Genomic DNA, 20,364 nt, shown 5'->3' with positions numbered 1-20,364 from the left:
ACTTGGTCAAATCAAAATCTTTATTTCAAACTCAGATCTGAAATTGATCTTAAACTCTGCGTCACAAATCAATCCATTCAAGAGCAAGTTATCTACATATATTGGAAGTCACATCTGCCTAAGTACTTTCTGAAAATCAACATCATTTTCCAAAACTAAACTATCACTCTTAGATACTTTTCTAGTCAAAGCCTCAGAATTGTCAGACTTTCTCTTTATATTGCATTCATAAGACATTCGTGAAAAATACTCCCGAGTTGTAATCGCCTGCGGATTAATTATCAATAAAAGTCTTCTGTATGATTTTAATATGGGTACTTTTGTTTATAAAACCCATAAAAATGTATCTAAGTTCTGTTGGATAAGCTTATATTAAAAATGCCAATTTCGACTTGAACTAGGACATATATTAAATAGGTTTTTAAAGAATCTCTTATAATTAGTCCAATTATTTATTTACTTATTTTTTTGTACAATACTTTTGAAACTAACGCACAACGCGAGGACCGACTATGGGTTCGCAGATTCAATTAAACCTGCGGCTATATGTCGGTGAAAACCAGCGATAGTGTGTCAAACGCACTACCAGCGTTTGCCACATGAGAGCCATTGAATGACTCGTGGTAATGCTGTATTAATAATAGGTACTGTTGGTTTCTCTACTTTAGGGCATTGAGCCCTTCGGGATACTGAATCACTCCATTATTTCAAGATCAATCATTGACAAAAAGTCATGAATTATCAATATACTCCAAAAATGAGCACTAATTGTCATTGTCGCGAAATATTCAATGTACAGAATAAATGTCATGTATTTGGTTCATTAAATTGATTATTAATAAGTAGCTTATGTACAACACTTCCAGCTGAATCACTCGATCCGATTATCATGATTACATTGTGTTCTGAAAATAGAAGCAAAATTATATTATACAAATGAAAAGACTAAAGCACACTAAGCGAGAAAAGTTAAATCAAAACATTATTATAAAAATTGTCTAAAGACAACACAAAACGATAATTTATATTAGTAATTCCCATTTTTATATTTACATGAGAATAAATCACGCAAAATAAATATTTCATATACATATCATATACATGAGAATAAATCACGCAAAATAAATATTTTAAGATAAATATTAAACGAAATATGTGCACATATTAGATAAAGCAATATTACTTTGTCAATTTTAATTTGAACAAAACAATGAAAATTTGAAGAAAAATAATGTGCATTTGCAATGGCATATTTACAATTATATTACACAAAAAAATGATTGCTTCTTGAAAGCATAAGTATGATCTTCAAATGTTGAATATAATTACTATTTAGGTACATAAACGTCATCACTGGCCTGTAGATGAAAAAGTCTCGCTCTAGCCTATTAAGTAAGTTGTTCATAACTTATATTACTCAACTCGACGTTCGCTTATTCCGTTTTATTTTCTATATTATTTCGTATTATAAAGTTATGTTATATCAACGAAAAGTTTAAAGTGCGAAAAGCATAAAAAAATTAGCCTCTACAAAAATCACGAAACGTTAAATTATAATTTCTGTTTTGTGTCACTTTGATTTCTTACTTGTAATATAAATCGCACAATATTTTTTTAAAATAAAAGCAACACTTACAAATAAGATAATTGTGAAAATTATTCAATATGATTATATTGGTTAATAATTGTTCACAGAATAATCGCATTTTAAGAAATGTTACGTATGTATGTTACGTACACATGCTTGCGTCGCTATCAGCTCATTCAAATATTGCCGTGCGAATGATAATCGACAAACTTCGATATACAACAATGTGTTATATGCAAAAACAAAAATAAACACTATGCTCCATCGACTTGTTTTCAATCCGAACATTTAACGTTTTTTTAAAATAACTTCACGTTCAATATTACAATTTCGATATGGACTGATATTGGACTGATATAAAAATTAAACATTTGTTTTAATTTATTTAAAGAATAAAACATTTTATTTAAAGAATAAGTTTAGTTTTCTAATAAATATACCTTTTTTTATTATTTAGTAAAGAAAATAATTATCTAAATTAATCTATTACTTTGTGCCAGATTCCATTTGAAATATGTCTCTGCTTAAACCAGATTAATCCTCTCGATATGCGTATGTCAATAATGGCAAGAGCTAGTTAAACGGACAGGATGATAATTGCTTATCGTTCATAAAGAGTGATTTCGCGTTTCGAGAGACGGTAACGCTACGACACACAAAACTGTTCTGTTGCCTGCCGGCTCGTTTTTGTAGAGAACAGCATTACTATATACAATAAAGAACGCGTCATACGTCAAACAATAACAAAACTAAACGCGCGTGTCCAACCGAATTGTCATTTGAAATATGTATGTATTTTTACGTAGGTGTTATATATAAGATAGCGTACGAATATTCTATTATTCACGTCTCTAATTAATTAATAAACGATCGAACGTTTGTTACTTTAATAATTTAATCTGATAATTCGTTTATTACTCTGCATTTTCAATCATATAATAACAAATTATTAAATTTATATTGCTTATGTTATATTATAAGAAAATAAATCTATACTTTTATCTAATCTGAATAGATAAATGAAATTGATAATTTATTATAATTATAAATCATTAGAATCTTATAATTGTACAAAAAAATATAATTACATTTTGTTAAAGAATGTTAATAATTACTTAAATATAGTACTAAAATTTAAAATCTCTGTTTATAACTATTGATTCTTTTATCAATAAATAGTTAAAATAAATCACAAAATATCTATATGACTAACTATCATTCATCATAAATGTTAACAAATCATTAATCATAATTAGTCAATTATCCGAATTGACATACAGCGAGTAATATACGCGAATAATATACGTAATTGATAAAATGGTCGTCTTATGTACGTACGTAATATTTTATATTTTGTTAAAACAAATGCAGTTATTTCATTATAAATATTCAAAATATTTAATATTATATAAAAAAATGGTATTATAAAAAGGCCTATTTTTATTATGCTTGGGAAAAGCACAATAGATATTATTACTTATAGGTGCTTTTGAGGTAAATAATTTGATGATGCTAATTAAAATTATGTCATATAACAGGAACATATAAAAAATTAAATTTAAATCGCGAAAACACATGGAGTCATAGTCATTCTCAAGAACTCTTCTTTGTATTGATTTGTATTTTGTTTTCTAATTTGATTTTAATCAGTTTTATCATATAGCATACTAAAATTTATTTCAAAAGAATAAAATTTATACCTTATGTAATTAAATAAGTATTTATCTAAATTAATTTATTATTATTATTGATTATTATTTGTATTAAATTTTGTATTTTAAAAGATATATAAACTTATGTAATTTTGATTATTTATTTAAAAAATTAAATATTTATAAAAATTATTTATAAAAATTTAAGCTTGTTACTAAAGTTATTTTAAAAACTAAAATAATTAGTTGATTTTGTAAAATAAATAAATGTGCATATAAAAACTCTTACCTTCAGAGATGTATAATTTATTATTTTCAATTATTAAACAAAGTTTATTGTTCAAAAAATAAGTAATATATCATTTAAGCTTTAAGAGTTTTTGTTTTTTTGAAAATATCCATATTAAAGAAATTTTCTAAAATATTAATCTACTAAAATCAGACGTTTGCAAAAGAATCTAAACTATTCAAGTAATGAAAAAACCTGATTAGATAGTAACTAGTATTGATAACGAGTTTTTCACACTTGTATTATGTACTAGCTATTAAGATTGTCGTCGAGAGAAGTCATCATTTATACTTTTTATATTTTTTAACACATCTATTAGATGAATGACGCACATTTTCTCGGTTCATTTAATATTAACTAGAACTAATCTTGTACAAAGCAGATCGCACAAAGTAAAATAGATAAAAAAATAACTAAAAAGCGATCAATTTAGTTAGAAATTATACGTAACTAAGTATAATTAAACTTTATATTGATTCTAAAAAAAACTTTTCCAGTTATTCTAAAACTGAGAATTGCTAGGAAATCGCGTTGTATGCTTTTAATAGTTTGGAAATTGAACATTCGTCTTTATCCGTTTATCGAAAATCTCTTTGACCTCACGTTCACTGACCGACAAACGAAATTTTTTGGACTTGCGAAACGCATGCATGGTGAATTCGTTGTGAATGCGATTGTAGCAAAAATAGAATAGAAATCCACGGAAGAATGTTGCATTGAGAAAAATGTTGCTCTTTTCAATATATATATGGACTGCGCTCAGCTTTGATTTTTATCGTGATAGATAAGAATATTGTACATTTTTACATGTTTTGATATTTAATTGATTTTAATTTTATATCTAATTTAATGTCTAAATAAACCGAACTCTCTTAATTCCTAATGATTTTATGATGTGATGTTAAGTAACAAAATTTACATTATAAACTTTATTTGCATATGACAACTCTTGACGATTATACGGCATCACGGCATGTGGCATCTATAAAAGCGATTAACATTCAATTTTATTATTGAAATATTAGTACTAATTTGTTTAATTATGTTGTCAAGCTGTTTATAACTGTACTTCATCTACAAAGTATTTCTCAAAAACAACATTATGGCAAAAATATAGTAAGCCGTTACGAGTATTATGAAGAGTAACATCGCGATAACTAACAGCCGTTGCTTATAGCATTCAGAGAAGCTAGGTCGTTTTTCCTGCAAAATCCTTTAATAACGTTTCTAAATAAACTACTCATTATGGTTTCATTAAGGTGATGAAACTGAGATCTCTCTACGCATATTGCTTTCAATTAAAAGATAACACTCAACAATGTATTTAAATCAAGAAATACAATTAAACATGCGTTGAAAATGGAATTATTTATTATATATCATTTTTATTTCGCTAAAAAGTTGTTAAAAATACAAAAAATATTATTTATAAATTATTCATTTTATCATCTTACTGGTTACGCCATTACATTTGCAGTTTAAATATTTAAATTCACAAATCGTAAAGCAATATTATTTTGTACTATGGCATCTGAATGTTACATTTCAGTGAGCTCTACAATATTTCTCTTTCGTCTATTTTCTTTTTCGGGTAAAATTTTATTTCGTCGGATAAAATTCCGTAGAGGCTTCCAGCTTGTCATTACGTCGAGCTTGGACGTCATCAGTGTTTTCTTTTTCTTCATTTCTCTCGCGTTCACTTTTTTTCCGTCCATCACTATTTTCGCGATCCGAAAGCGTCTATTAAAAATGTTTGCTATGATAAACGTGACGGACCTGCTTTTAAGGCTAATTAATTAATGCGCAAATAATGTGAAAAGTACAGGAAACTAATTTCATTAACATTCCGTGACGAAACTGCCGATGTTTGCGATACCGCGAAAGTTTAATTTATACTTACACTAAGCTCACTTTTCCGATCAAATAATATGTCAAAAGAAAATATTTAATGAAGAAATATGTGCGCCATATTTCGAAAAGTATTAAAGCATTTTAAATAAAAAATTTTAGATATATTATCGTTAAGTTGATTCATATAATAACCATCTACATAATAGAGTGTATTATTTTAATCAAGAAAAATAGAGTTTACGTTTTCTTAACACTGTTCGCAGTCAAATAAATTATTCATTTGTTTTTGTTCAAGCTTATTCACTTAGTCGAGATCCAATTTTACATGTAATTAAATTTGTTAACTAGAATATGACGAGTTCAAATAAATATCTTGTATTAATTTAAAAAAAAAAATAATTATTAGTTGCAAGTACGTAGTTCTCTTGAGATATCTAAGAAAATTAATTGAAAGGTAACGTTTCCTCGGTGTTCTTCTCTTGTAGAAGAAATTTCACGAGCTGGGATACAGCGTGATGTAATAAATCACAGTACGCACAACGCAAAAGGAAAACATGGACTTCAATCGATGCTATCTCCATATACATGTACAATATATATATATATATATATATATATATATATATATATATATCCGTTGACGATATACCGAATTCTTCCGCGCAGTCAATATTGATCAATACAGCTCACAGTGTGCACTTACGATGAAGCAGAGAAAAATGCCGGAAATTCGTATACGCCTTCCGCCGGTCCGTTGGTCGCATGGTTAACATGATCAGAAAGGAAGGCAAGGACGAAGGATCGTGGTGTGGGCTCTAGAGACGAAGAGAAGCGCGTATACGGTGCATATTGGAAATCGATGCGTACACTCGCCTGTTGCCACATTGCATACGCATTTGTCCGATTTCATGAATGTATGTATTGTCGCTTCTTTCTATCGAGCATGACCTACGCACGATATTTCGCGATGATTTATCATCAGCATTCATTGCAAAGACATTTCATTAATCATTTCATAATGTTCCGATGCTTATTTCTTCCGTTATGAAACATTTTTTAAAAAGTTCGTGTCACAATTATATAAGAAACTTGGATTAAATGTTAATCTTTTAAATTATATTTGTCGGAACGTTCTTTTTTGCAGCAGCAAAAACTCGAAATAATAGAAAACAGAATATGAAAAATGTGTGATATTTATTTGGCGTTAATAATCATAAAAATAACAAGAGTTAGGAAAAACTAATAATAAAAAAATTTATTATAAGCTTTAATATTTGTTAAACATAAGAATATGTTTGATAAAAAATAATATTTATATTTATAGATTTCAATTGAGATTATAAGATCTTATTGTAACTGATACTTCTTTATCGTTACTTGCACAATTGTCTTGCTTATTAACTGGGTTACTAGGTTAATTACCAGATGCATTTCTGACGCATTTCTAAACGTAATGACCTAGTTGAGAAGCTGGTCAAAGAACGGCTGTTCTTATTAATTAATGCTATTAAGACACATATTTTTTAATCCTGAAATATCACTTCGCTTCGAAGAAACGCTAATAAACTAGATAACAAAATATACATTGCAATGCAAAAGAAATCTTTATGAATTTCATTGTATTTTATTATTATTTTTCAAAAATCATATTTAAGAATTTTTAACTTACAGAAATTAAACATGATAAAACAAAAAAGTGATACTGTGATGAAGCAATATTATTTTTTAACTTACAAAAAATAAAAACATACGCAAAAAAAGAAAAAATAAATAGAATTTCTTTGCAAGAAAATATTATTTTTAGATTTAACTGCTGATAGCGTGATTATTATTTTTTTGCGTCAAGTATAAATTGCTTTATATATATTTTACAAAATATATATTTTACAAATAATAACTATGTTCAATATTTTTACGTAAAGAAAATAACACAGGAGAGACCATAGATAATACAATAAGTTTTTAAACAAGTTTAAGAAAAGTGTTAAGATTATTGACTTTTCTAATTTTATTGTGTTATGGATGGTATCTTTTAAACGATGATTAAATTTACTCATTTATGCTGAGACTGTAAATATCAAAGTTTAACAATAAAAAAATAATAATTTTATAAACTTATTTTGTAGATCTTTTTTTTAGCAATAATGACTTTGATTTTCATTTCATATTATTAAATAGAATTTTTGAATCGTTTTGAAATTTCTTTGATTTTTCCAGTTTCTTTACATAATCAAATTTCCTCGTTTTTTTTTAAAGGCAAGCTTATGTCAATACGTAATTAAAAGAAATGACAGAAAAAAATCTATTTTTGAAAATTGGCTGCAAATCGAATTGATTTTTAGAATCGATGCATCGATTGCAAAAAGAATCAATCTGCGTTCAGCAGAAAAAACAGCTTTGCAACTGTAAAATCCTTTAATATGATTAGTTTATACATTTAGATCCATGAGGAACTAATGGCAAAAATCAATCATCTCAAAGATTTTTACAACAGTTGCAAAGATGCTTTCTCTGCTGAAGCCATTGAATCATTTTGCAATCGATGTATCAATTCTATAATCAATTCGATTCAATTCGATCTAAAAGAATCGATTTTTAGAATCGATTCTTTAAAATCTTCGCATTACTAATTTGTGGAGTGAAGATAGAGAGAGTGCATGTGTGAAAAGTATTCATATCCCTACTTTTTTTTAGCGAATGAGAGAGAACGCAGGGGTAACAACAGACTGTACCTTTTTCTACGTTCCTTCTACCCCTACTCCTCAAACTCTCAGTCTACACTACGGAGTGAACACGTGAGTTATTTGTAACCAAGCATCATTTCTATCACGTTGACTTTCGGGAAGGATAGTGCATTTCAGAAGCTAATTTCTTTATCTAAAAAAGAACTTTGTGGAGAGAAGATGAATCCAGGATATATATATCCACCGGTATATAAATTTTTTTACAATATTTCTTGCAATTTAAGACTAAAAAAATAAGGCCGAACTCCATGTGTCGACTATTACGATATCGTAAAACGTGTTAATTCTTTTACTCAACGGATATTTTTATTAAAATAACATTTTTATAAGTAAATTTTTATTTACGTTTTTATTCTTAGTAGTGAAACTTTCGATTTATTATTTCTAAAAATAAAAATAATACTGTTTTATAAATTATTATTATTATATGCAATGTATCATTTTATTCATAATGTCTATTTTGATTAAAATAATATTGGCTTTTTAATAGGAGTGTATACTTGGTATTTTCTTATATTTTACTTTGAAAAGAATATTTTTTAAACATTACATTGATATAAGCCGAGTACATGTTACAACAGCAAGTACCATGCCGGTTTCTCGGCAAGTAGGATCTTGGTTTAAGTAAATCTCTCTAAATCTTTTATATAAAATAAATTAAAATAATATTTTTTTATTTATTACGATTATTAATAGGAATAATAGATCCATCTAGTACACAATGTAATACTTTTGAGATTCTGAATATCATTTCCGTTGAATTGACCGGGATGCTGAATTGATATAATACCGGCACCGCATGTAAAATGTTCTCCGATACTCGAGCACCATCTAGCGATGATCCTGTTCATTTTCAGCACGTTTTACCATATCAGCCCGCGCATTTTCCGCCGCCTTTCGTGAATCTCCGTTCCGAATCGGCGGAAGGTCGCGTCGTGGCGATTGTTGACAGCCAACGCGGGGTAGGCTTTGATACAGCTGTGCGCGACACGGCTGCAACGTTTTCCTCATTGTCAGCGGCACTGGATCCTCGTGCGTCGTTCGCGTCCCGACGCAGCCACGTCCAGGCTGCGTGTCCCGGCCATCGTCACCCATCGCGTCGACAGATCGAGCCGCATCGGCGTCGAGAGACTGGGAGGGACACGGAACTAGGAAAAATGAGGTACAGTATCTGGCATCTCTAACGTCTACCGTGCGGATGCGGCGTGCCTCGCACTTCTCCGCGCACCGCGTTTCCTCGGCCGTCACGTTGTCAGCGTGTGAAAGCGAAGCGTGATAGCGCTTATCCCGCGTGAAACGAGAGCGATGGTGCGACGGCGACACGGCGTTCGCGGGCGGGAACGCGGGAGAGCGCATTCGCGTTTATCAGCCGCCATCTTTCCCGCGCCGACGTTTTTGCTCACCCCCAAACTGTTGGTTCGCGCCTGGGACACTTGATTCTACAATTCTTAGAGAATTCAAGAAATTACGAGAGATTTTCTTCGTCGGATAATGTCTCATCTCTCACTGTCTTTGATGTGAAATTTGAACGTGTAAATTTTTTAACACTCGTGTATGTTACGTGCACGTGTGTATGTGTGCTATATACGCCATGTATTTATATGATGCGCGTGTATATGTGTATGTGTTATGCACATACACATATCTAAAATAACATGCATGAATGTATACAGGCGCGCACCACGATTGTCGCGCGTGAGAATCGTGTCACACCTAATTAGTGGATTGTATGTGTCAACGTCAAGCACATCTGTATGACGATTTAAAAATGGCTGAACTTGTAACAAGCGTGGACACATGTCCTTTGTACACACACACACACACACACACACACACACACACACACACACACACACACACACACACACACAATGTATATATAAATGTTTATTTATTCAAAGCATATATATATATATATATATACATACATACATACATACATACATACATACATACATACATACATACATACATACATACATACATACATACATACATACATACATACATACATACATACATACATACATACATACATACATACATACATACATACATACATACATACATACATACATATACATACATATATATACATACACACGATGGATTCTGATACGCGCGCTGCAGCACTTGTCACGAAGCGACTGCATTGTCGTTCGCGTGATTTTCATTACGTTTACTGGCGACATTATCGCAGATTATCAAGTCACGTGCGTGATAGTTGTGAGCTGGAGTCGCGATTGTTATAATCATGCAAGCAGCATGTGGATCGGAAATTGTAAAATACTTCCATGAAATATCGCTTCTACGTTTAGACGGACTTTACATTATGTGATAATGCATAATTTCAGCTAATTATGAGCACAAAACGGATGCTAGACTGATAGTAGTGTAATGGTTGATATTTTAACTCGAGTTAGATTACATTATATTAAGATTGATCTCTTCTTTTTTTGTTAAATTGTATCATGGATAAAAAACTGATTTTACTTTTGGAAGAATAACATACTTATCATGATTTTGTTATTTGTAGCAGTAGATCGCAAATGACTACAATGAATGGGAAGAGGCCCTCCTCATTACCCTCTAGACATCAACCAGAAACATTGGCACAACACTTTGACTTGATCAAATATATATATGATTGTAAGTGCTATATAAATGTGCTATTTGAATAATTGGAATATATTTTTCTGAAGCTTTATTTTTTGTTTAATATCCATTTTATTTTTTTAGCATGGAATTCTGTATCTAGAGAACTAGATATGTGTCACAATCAACCACACAGTAATTCCTCCAGTTATAGAAATGGAGCATCAGTTACATATTATCAAGAGCGTGAACCAAATCCACAGTTGAAAGGTAAGCACGTTTTGCTTCCTATTATTTGAAAATAATTAACAACATTTTTGATTTAATTACAAGGACTTCCACAAATTATTCCCCTTTATTTCCCTTTTTGATCTGTGGAAATGTGTGTGGTGTGTGTGTGTGTGTGTGTGTGTATGTGTGTGTGTGTGTGTGTGTGTGTGTGTGTGTGTGTGTGTGTGTGTGTGTGTGTGTGTGTGTGTGTGTGTGTGAGTGTGAGAGAGATAATCGGAGATTAATTTCTATCATTTACAATTTAGTTGTTTTGTTTTATCATATTGTTTTGTATCATTCTTTGTATAATCTTTACTTTAATACTTATTATAAAATGTATATGGATATTTAAAATGTATTACATTTCACATCTTTTACAGATTTCGAACCATTTAATTTGGAAGCATGGTGGGGACAGCGTGTTGTGCAAAGTATTACTAGGAATGCAAATTCCTAGTGCCAGGCCCAACACGCTGATTACAATCGGACATTTTCAAACAGACACAAGAAACAAAAAAGATAAATTACAGATTGAAATTTAATCTCCATTTTTATTTAAAATGCGTTTTATGCTTAAAATTGAGAAATACTTTAGGCCAGAACTGAAATTCATGCACAGAACAGTAGTACACAAAGATATAAGCAAGAAGATTTAAACATTAAGACAATCGAACAATAAAATAAAATATTTAAAGTAGCAGCCTTATGTTCTTGCAAAATTTTTATTGCGATTGATCGATTTACTTAATGCTTAGATTTTACTGCTTATGTTTTTATGCGAAAGTAAGAGAACGATAGGTGTGTAAGAATTGCAACTAAATTCTGCTTTAGATATGTGACATACGTATTTATCTGATTAACAATTTTTTAATCTTTTAACGAAAGAAGAAAAGAAGGGATAAGCTATAATGGCATAAATGTAACAGAAATTTGCTATTTACATTAAAAATTATTTAAAGTGAATAGCAAATAGTAAAGAGAAAAATACGACAGCTATATAGATGCGTACATTGCTGTACAATAACATTCCTCTTATGATTATATTTTAACGAAATATACTATATAAACTTCTTTTAATTTTTAAAAAAATATATTAATCAGGGATCAGAGATAAAATTTTTTGTTTGTACCATTGTAAAACTGAAGAGAGACGTTTTATAATTAAGAAAGTTATGTCGCATTATTTATTTTAGCCATTAAATAATACACGATATATAAATATATAATATAACACTCTTTATATATACAATTATACATAATTTATATAAATTATATAAATTTTATATGTGTATATATAAAATTTATATATAATATAAATTTATAAGACATAGTAGAATATTTACACATTATTTAAAGAGAAACTAAATTATATGTTTTTTTTTTTATCTTCTTGCAATGTTGGGCGAAATAAGTTTGCTGCTCAACAATACACAAAGCATTTACAGAGTGCTCAAGCTTGTTTGATAAAAATTTCATAGACGAATTTTAGGAATTGTATTTTAGGATATACACGTAAATGTACTTTTTCACATGTTGCATTTCACATTTCCAAGATTTTTCATTCTTATCATCCATAAAATGACTGCACTTTTTAGCTAAATAGCCATACGTAAATTATAAATAAAACCGTTTTCCACTTGTTGAAGGAGATTTTATCAACTACATCATAGATACTGTACGTGAAATTATTAATCGCAATGTGAAATAGCATAATGATTATTGCGATTTTAAATATACGATATATATATATATATATATATATATATATATATATATATATATATATATATCTTATATTGTATATGTATGTACATCTCTATGCGTGTATAGTTACATGTAAGTTTAATCAGATAATGTTTTTAATGACGAAACAATAATGAGCAATGTCTTTCTACATATGAGTGAAAATTTCTTTCCTTTCTATTTTCTCTGATCATTCTATTTTATATAAATCCCATATTGTAAGAAAAAAAAATGTGTTGTTGGCTATATAAAATAGTAATTTTGCGGTAAAAGATTTTGACGTTTTAATGCAATTTTAATGCTTTCATTAAAATACAATACATGAGAGTTGGCAATAAATTTGTGGTCAATTGATATCTAGTGCACTAGGTCAAGCTTATACGATGGGACATACGAAATTCCTGGGAAACGATGAATTCTTCGAGTGCATTAGGTTTCTGACGCGGTAACTATTCGCGTGACATTTCACAAATGGTATGTGAGGTATAATGGGACTATCGATAGCTGTCATACCAAAGAGACACTAGCGAATTCTAGATTTTTTTTAGAAATAATTCTAAGTTGAATATATACATATATACATAATATATTTTTATTAAATTTTTTATTGGACAATTATACCAATTTATCACCAATTAGTGAAGAAAGTTTTATGGTATACATTAAGACTTTTTATATAATACTTTTTAAATGAGAATTTATAATAATTATTATTTCAATTAAAAATTTAATTAAATTAAAAATCCATGAAGACGGAATCCTAAAAAATAACATCGGAAATTGTATCCATTACGTGATTCAACATGAATCGAGTTCGTACTTAATACAGAATACAATTGAATTTAGTGTTTAATTTTTAAATTGAAAAAATAAAGTTTGTTTGCTTTATGTATTTTCTTTCAATTTTTTATATCTCAAGAGTAATAAAATTACATATTAAATATTAATAAACGAAGAAGATGAGTTGTCATACTTTTTATGGTAGTGTAATTTTCACGATTTATTAAGAAAACACAAGAAAAAAATTAAAGAAAATTCATAAATCACACAATTCGATATTTCGTGAGGCGTAAAAATGCTCTAATGCTCAAATGCTCTAAAAATACAAATTACAAATTACAAATAAATTTATCGTATATATAAATTTCATCTTTTAAACAAACTAGATTTAACATAGTTAATTTATCGATATTGTTTAAAAAAATACAAGGTGCAGACTGTCTACAGCAGGGCTGGCAAAGCGTAGCTCGCGAGCCATCCCCTTCATCGAACGTCCCTTCCAACTCGATTAATCAATCGATTTCAGTGATGGCTGTCAGTCGCGATGGGGCCTACTTCCCATAAATTATCCAAAATTTCGATACAAAATTTCGCTATACAATATGTAGCCAAGTCGGTCGTATTGAAAATAAAAATAAGTCAGCACGTCATACGCGCGCGAGACCGACCGTGTATCTTGAACAGTTTATGATCGGTCGATGAATCGAGTTGAAGAGGACAGCGTTCGATTAGGGGATGGCTTGCGAGCCATGCTTTGCCAGTCCTGGCCTACTAGTATAAGCTCATTCGTAAGATATTAAATATTTCTTGAATACGCGCTGAATCTTTCGCAAACTGGCTACGTGATATCCGACACCATACAATATAGTAAATAAGTGCTAGGTCAACCATTTGTTTTGGTAGGAGAGTCGAGCATAGCATAGCGTGTTATTTGTATACACAAAGGTGCCGCGCTACCATTCACGCGCCGGGACTCGAGCAGGCAGGCAGCAGAGCGCGTTGTGTCGTGTGTCGTCGTATTATCTTTTAAGATACGACCGCACGAAAGTATAATTCCTTTTTATTAATTATTACTAATCTCATTTACATCACTTACTCTACATTTATATAACTTTAATGATTTATTTTACTCTGTACTATAATTTTTGGAACTAAAGAAAGATATGAAATAAATTAAATTGACAATGAGATTAAAATGTATGAGATTAGTGCAGATAGAAATAAACAATAATTGATTCCTCGATGTTCTTCAGCATCTCATCCATTTTTGTCATCGTTATTAATGGAATGTCGTTGCTGAATTAACTTACTCCAGATCGAGAAGCTTATGTATGTTTGATTAGTAATTCATTATCGACTCCTGTGTATCTAATCGTATCTCTATATCGAATAATCGCGTAGCGCTAGTCGAACTTGATCAAGATCAATCTCAAACGCAAGTAAAGACAAAGCGATGATTATTTCAATTATTTTATTATATAGATGTTTATCTTCGATGTTTATTTTCATACATTTATTTGTCGTTTATTCGCAAGCAATACATATCGGTACACATTGATAAATTATTGGTCGACCTAGTTGCCTGATTTACTAACAAATATTGGTGGCTCTTGTCACCATTATGTCGTTAAAACGAATACTTTATAAAACGCGACAGTTGCTCCTGGCGCATGAAATTATCTATATGATTTACGAATTTTTGCCGTCATATTTAATTCATCTGTTGCGCTTAAAATAAAATTATGTGATATCACGCACGAGTGCCGAGCGAATTATAACTTTGTGAGATTTTTTTGTGCGTTATTCTTTCGCGGTAACAAAGCGCGCGATGCGTCGTAAAATACCGAATACCGGAGGTGCCGTGCGACCACAATCTGCGATGTTTCGTGAAGAAAAGTTGCGAATGAGTACCAACAAAGGAACGATAACAGAGGAAAGGAAGGAGAAGAGGACCTTGGAGGCACCGCTAGAACGACCGTAAGGTGAGTAATGATTATTTATTTATTATTTGCTACTCACTGGTAAATTGCCACTTTAAGATTCTTAACAACTCACAACTCGTTTCTCATTTCTTTCCGCAATATCGTTATCTCGGACGCTTTAAAGTTTTCGCGGCTTACTGTGTTTATCCTGCATATTAACGACGTCAGAGAAGTAGGAAAATGTAATGAAAATTCTTGCAAAGTATTATAGATCAAAATAGGAATGTTTTTGACAAAGTGACATTTACAATCGATAGAATAGATTTGCAAAATATGCCAAAAATGTCCGTAATTTCAATGCATTTAACAAGTCTATTTTATCAATTGCAAACATTGTTTTGCTGAAAAATATTTCCATTTTAACGTATTTTGGAATAATTTTCATTACATATCTTTTCATTTCTAACGGCACCAATCCAAGATGATTGCGATGAATCTTAATAAAAAATTTATTATTAGATATGCAGCACATCGCATCGACGGAAAAAATGCGAACAGTGAAATGAAATCCGTGATATTGATCCGTAATATTGATTATTACTCTCGTAATAATATTTGATGAATTTTCTATAAATTGATTTTGTGTGTATGTAATTAAATTGTTGGAAATTAACGATAATAATAGGCCGATGTAATTGAAAGCGCTATCATTTTTTGAGCAGTTTTTCATTAAATATCCGTTTGAAAGAGGAACAGAAAATAAAATGTATGCAGTAATTTTTTAAAATACTAATTATTTTGGGCATTACTTTAATTTCAATCGTTTGTACTTTATAGATTAATGTAATGTAATTATAATACCGTTACCATGGATTGACTCGTAATTATTAAGTTATGAAATTATCTATTACATATATTTATTAAATTATTTTTCCTCATAATTCCGAGACAATGGATTTTAGCTCGTATAATCTTATAAATATATATATATGATACATACATGATATATACATGATATATAGATGTAAAGTATTGTATTTATTAAAAAAGAAGCTGCGGAAAATTATAAAATAAAATCATTCTTTTCTAATAATTGTTAGTAATTTATATAAAGATTTTGATTTGTTATAATTATAAATATTAGAGGAGAAGGATATTAATATATTACCTTAATAATTATTATGTGTTTATAGAAAAAAATTAAAATTAAAAGAATATTACAAATATAACATATTTATTAAAAAGAATATACTTGGTACGATGATGCTGCTCTATTACTTTATAAATCTTTGTTTTTATTTTTTTTCCCCCAAATGGAAATGAGTTAGGACTTGAAACGAGAATTAATGTGTATGACATGAAATTCAACAATTTCATTGTGAAATCAAATCGATGAAAAATTTTTTATTTCGATTGTATCAGAGTTTTAGTTAGTTATTAAATTATTTAATATTGAAATATATTCCAACGTAGCATATTAAAAATAATAATAATAATAATAAATAATACAGATAGAATATTGGATAATTGGAGATATTCATTTCGACATAAAAATTCAGTTTGCTATTGCGGATTGTAATAATATCGACGGCTCCGGATTTCATGTCATCTCTCATCACTATAATATATCACAACTACATTATGATAAATAATTAATTGAAGTTTTTTTCAATAATTTATGACTTGCTGATTTGACATTGTCACTCTTATTATATTAAGCATTTAGTTTTTATGTCTGTAAAAGATTGGGCGTATCACATTTAAAGAAACCTTTTGAGAAAAATGTAATAGATATTTAATGGGTAAATTGACGCAAAATTTCTTGCGTGCTTAAAATCTGAATTCTTATTCACAATTGTTGTTTCTTCTTTAATATTTTTGGCTAATAATAGCATATTCAAATGTCACTGTAATGTATGAATTAATCAATAATATAATACTGAAAAATTATGAGCATGCAATAATTTATGTCAATCTTTTGCTTTTACACATACAAATATTACGCTAATTCCAAAATAAATCTGTACATCTTTCATGTCAAACGAAAACAATCATTCGCTTTCAGTATTAGCTACAAATAATACGCGTAATTATTGATGTTATTTCTAAATCAAAATCTAAAACTATAGAATTTATAATTTAAGCATAAAAATTATTGATTATAGAATATTTAATTACGATAAAAATTTTCTGAATTGTTTTAAATATCCGCTTAATATGCATTTAATATTTATTTGATAGATTATGTTGGATTTTTTAAATATTTTTTAAAATTTATATTAAACTATTTTATTATGTTAATAATATTTAAAAGTAATATGACATTGGCGTAATAATTTAATAAAATTTAACAAAAAAAAATGAGAATGTATTGATATATTGTATAATATAATTAAAGTGATAGAGATATGACAAAAATGATTGATTATTAAACAAAATTAAATTTATGCATGTATCATTTCTCTATATTCATCATAAAAATTCTATTTGATATTGAATGAGCGGAAAGGAGCGAATTTCTGGATGATACATGTGTAATGTATGTATATATGTCCATCGATCTCTCTGATGTCTCAGAGGATGCTGCTCGAAACGATGCTGCATGACTAAACTTTCTTATTGGAGTCGCTAGAGTATTGTGCAATTGCACCTTGCCGATCGCGACGTTTCCTTCTCGGGTTTGTCCAATGTAAGCTCAGTGCGAGAGCGTGAAATGGAAACCTTAGGGACAGATACGGAGCGAGTGCGAATGCACCGTGTATGAGATCGTGTGTGTGAGATCGTTCTACCGAATTGCAATCGGAGATTATATCGATTTGATCGAATTTCACACTACGCTGAAGAAATAACCGTATCACCGTGTACTCGTTCGTAACTTTTTTATCGATTTTCTTAGAAAAAAGAAATATTCCTCTTAAGAATTGCATCTTAGAGAAATCTAAACATTTCCAAAACATATTTTTTACACAAATTGATCTTCAAGTAAAATGTTACGTGACTTTTTTACAAAAATTTTATACAAAAATTTTTGTTGACGAATAGAAAACTTTTGAGTAAATAATAATAAAGGATTTTGAATACGGAGAAAATAAATGCATAGATTCTGCAGATTGCAGAATTATATGTTTGCGTTTCTTGTAATTTCTCTTTCGTATCTTCTATTTGAATTTCTTTGAATTGCAATTTATTTTATTCTTATCAGAATAATACTAAGTTAATTTTATATTATAAAATTGGTAAATAACACTTTAGTTACATTTAAAATTAATATTATTTTACTTAGGTTTTTTGTATTTTTTAAATCCGTAAATTAACAGTTTTCCGATATGTCTGGATGATTATAAGCATTTTTAGCAAATATTAGAATATTAAATTTTTAAAATAATATGCAATATTTAAAATAATATAATTACATGTATATATATATATATATATATATATTATATATATATATATATTACATATATATATAATATATATATATATATGTATATATATATATATAAAATTCTAGTCCCTTTTCTATTTTTTTTATTGTTTAATATTGTTGTTCTATTTGAAATAACAAAATACACTATAATATTTTTTTCACAATTGCATTAAGTTGTTTATTGTGAGATTAATACATTTATGGAACGATCAATTTGTGCTTTAAATAATTAACATAAATAATAAATATATATTTTTATTACTTTTAATACATTTAGTAAATGTCGTCATTTTTTCAAATCTTTTTGTTTAACTTTTTATTCAACGGTCCAGTGCAATAAAGACGGTGTTACCGCGAAGAAAGCTTAAGCCATGATAATCCGAAACTCGTAAAACTTTCGTATTAACTTAAGGGCATTCTGGGCGAATATTTTCCTCGTCGTTTCGCGATAAAACCATTAGATGTGCGTTAAAAAAGCTGCGGGTGTTATCACGTAGTCGTGGAGTGAACAAAAATTCTTGCCTTTTTTTATTGAAATATATTTTAACTATTGATACAAAAAAATGTTTTTATATATACGTATTTCTGTTTCTTGTAGCAGTATTAGCTATAATTGATAAATTAAAGTCTTTAACATTTTTATTCAACTTTTATTATCTTTTACAATATAGATTTTTGCAATAATAACATATAAATATATATATATATATTTGTGTTTTAGGAATACAAATAAATAATGAAAAGGCAAATAATTTTAATTCTTTAACATGGTACATATGTAAGGAATAATATTTATTATTAAACACACTGTTGTATATCATTTCTACCCCTATGAGTTTTGTCGTTAATCGTAGTTTGAAATCACTTGCAATATTGCCATTATGTTCTTATGATCTTCAGTGAAATCGCGAATTTTATCGGCTGCTTGTCAAGAACAAACGAGTCATTAAATATGACGACGTCTCCGCCAACGCACCGTTACACTTTATTTTCCTTCACGTTCAATCGTTTTATACCTCGTATAAGGAGATTTTATTTAGGGAATTACGATCACAACCCATCATTCTTTACTTTAAGGCTAGTCTTAACATTCTGTCATCTGTCGATTCTCCTTCTGTTATTTTAATATAAGAAAAGGAAGTTTAAAAAAGCGAGTTTGCGACCTCGATATCAGTTGTACTTGGCATCCGTCCGAATTGTCGAGAAATATAGAATAAGAGTGTTATCGGTCAATATCGTCAATGATATCGAGGTTTCTCGTAGTCGCAGAATATGAATAATGGAGGATCCCCATGATGATTCTCGGGGATAAGACAGAGGTTCTTGTGTTCAATTGTTCGAAATTGCGAGTCGATGCTAGCGATGATAACTCACGCTTGATTGTCCGAAAAAAATGTTTCCTCAAAGGTAGTTGCATTGCGCGCGATGAAATGTTTGTGTGAAAAACGTACTGAGCCCGTTAGTAGATCGAATGCATATTAATTAGAGAGTACTCTTTGA

The 20,364-nt window shown here is 29.3% G+C and overlaps 1 protein-coding gene and 1 long non-coding RNA gene across 4 annotated transcripts; one reads left to right on the top strand and one right to left on the bottom strand.

Moving 5' to 3' along the window:
- Nucleotides 1-433: 433 nt before the first annotated feature.
- LOC105429020 (uncharacterized) lies at nucleotides 434-2,853 on the bottom strand. The gene is made up of 2 exons (XR_968057.2): nucleotides 2,079-2,853; nucleotides 434-905 (listed from the first exon to the last, which is right to left on the bottom strand). It is a non-coding gene; the product is annotated as an uncharacterized LOC105429020 (long non-coding RNA).
- Nucleotides 2,854-9,028: 6,175 nt separating this feature from the next.
- Nucleotides 9,029-12,885, top strand: LOC105429019 (MAPK regulated corepressor interacting protein 2). 3 transcript variants are annotated; one of them, XM_089082882.1, is made up of 4 exons: nucleotides 9,029-9,286; nucleotides 10,664-10,773; nucleotides 10,864-10,989; nucleotides 11,370-12,885. In XM_089082882.1, exons 1-4 carry the CDS (start codon nucleotides 9,282-9,284, stop codon nucleotides 11,444-11,446), a joined length of 318 nt encoding a protein of 105 aa, XP_088939008.1. In that variant the 5' UTR covers nucleotides 9,029-9,281; the 3' UTR covers nucleotides 11,447-12,885. The 3 variants fall into 3 exon arrangements, with proteins under 3 accessions (XP_088939008.1, XP_011639973.3, XP_088939009.1); XM_011641671.3 differs by having other exon boundaries at nucleotides 9,033-9,286; nucleotides 10,661-10,773; XM_089082883.1 differs by lacking the exon at nucleotides 9,029-9,286 and adding an exon at nucleotides 9,424-9,656 and having other exon boundaries at nucleotides 10,661-10,773.
- The last annotated feature ends 7,479 nt before the right edge of the window (nucleotides 12,886-20,364 follow it).

The sequence above is a fragment of the Pogonomyrmex barbatus genome, unplaced genomic scaffold, assembly GCF_055798465.1.
Source record: "Pogonomyrmex barbatus isolate J1 unplaced genomic scaffold, ASM5579846v1 scaffold6, whole genome shotgun sequence".
NCBI lineage: Eukaryota > Metazoa > Arthropoda > Insecta > Hymenoptera > Formicidae > Pogonomyrmex > Pogonomyrmex barbatus.
The sequence above is the reverse complement of the archived record's forward strand: the minus strand, read 5'-3'. Positions and strand labels throughout refer to the sequence as shown.

Coding starts and splice junctions, on each gene's coding strand:
- LOC105429019 (XM_011641671.3), top strand. Junction 10,774..10,863: donor GATCAAATATATATATGATT/GTAAGTGCTATA, acceptor TTATTTTTTTAG/CATGGAATTCTGTATCTAGA. Junction 10,990..11,369: donor ACCAAATCCACAGTTGAAAG/GTAAGCACGTTT, acceptor CATCTTTTACAG/ATTTCGAACCATTTAATTTG.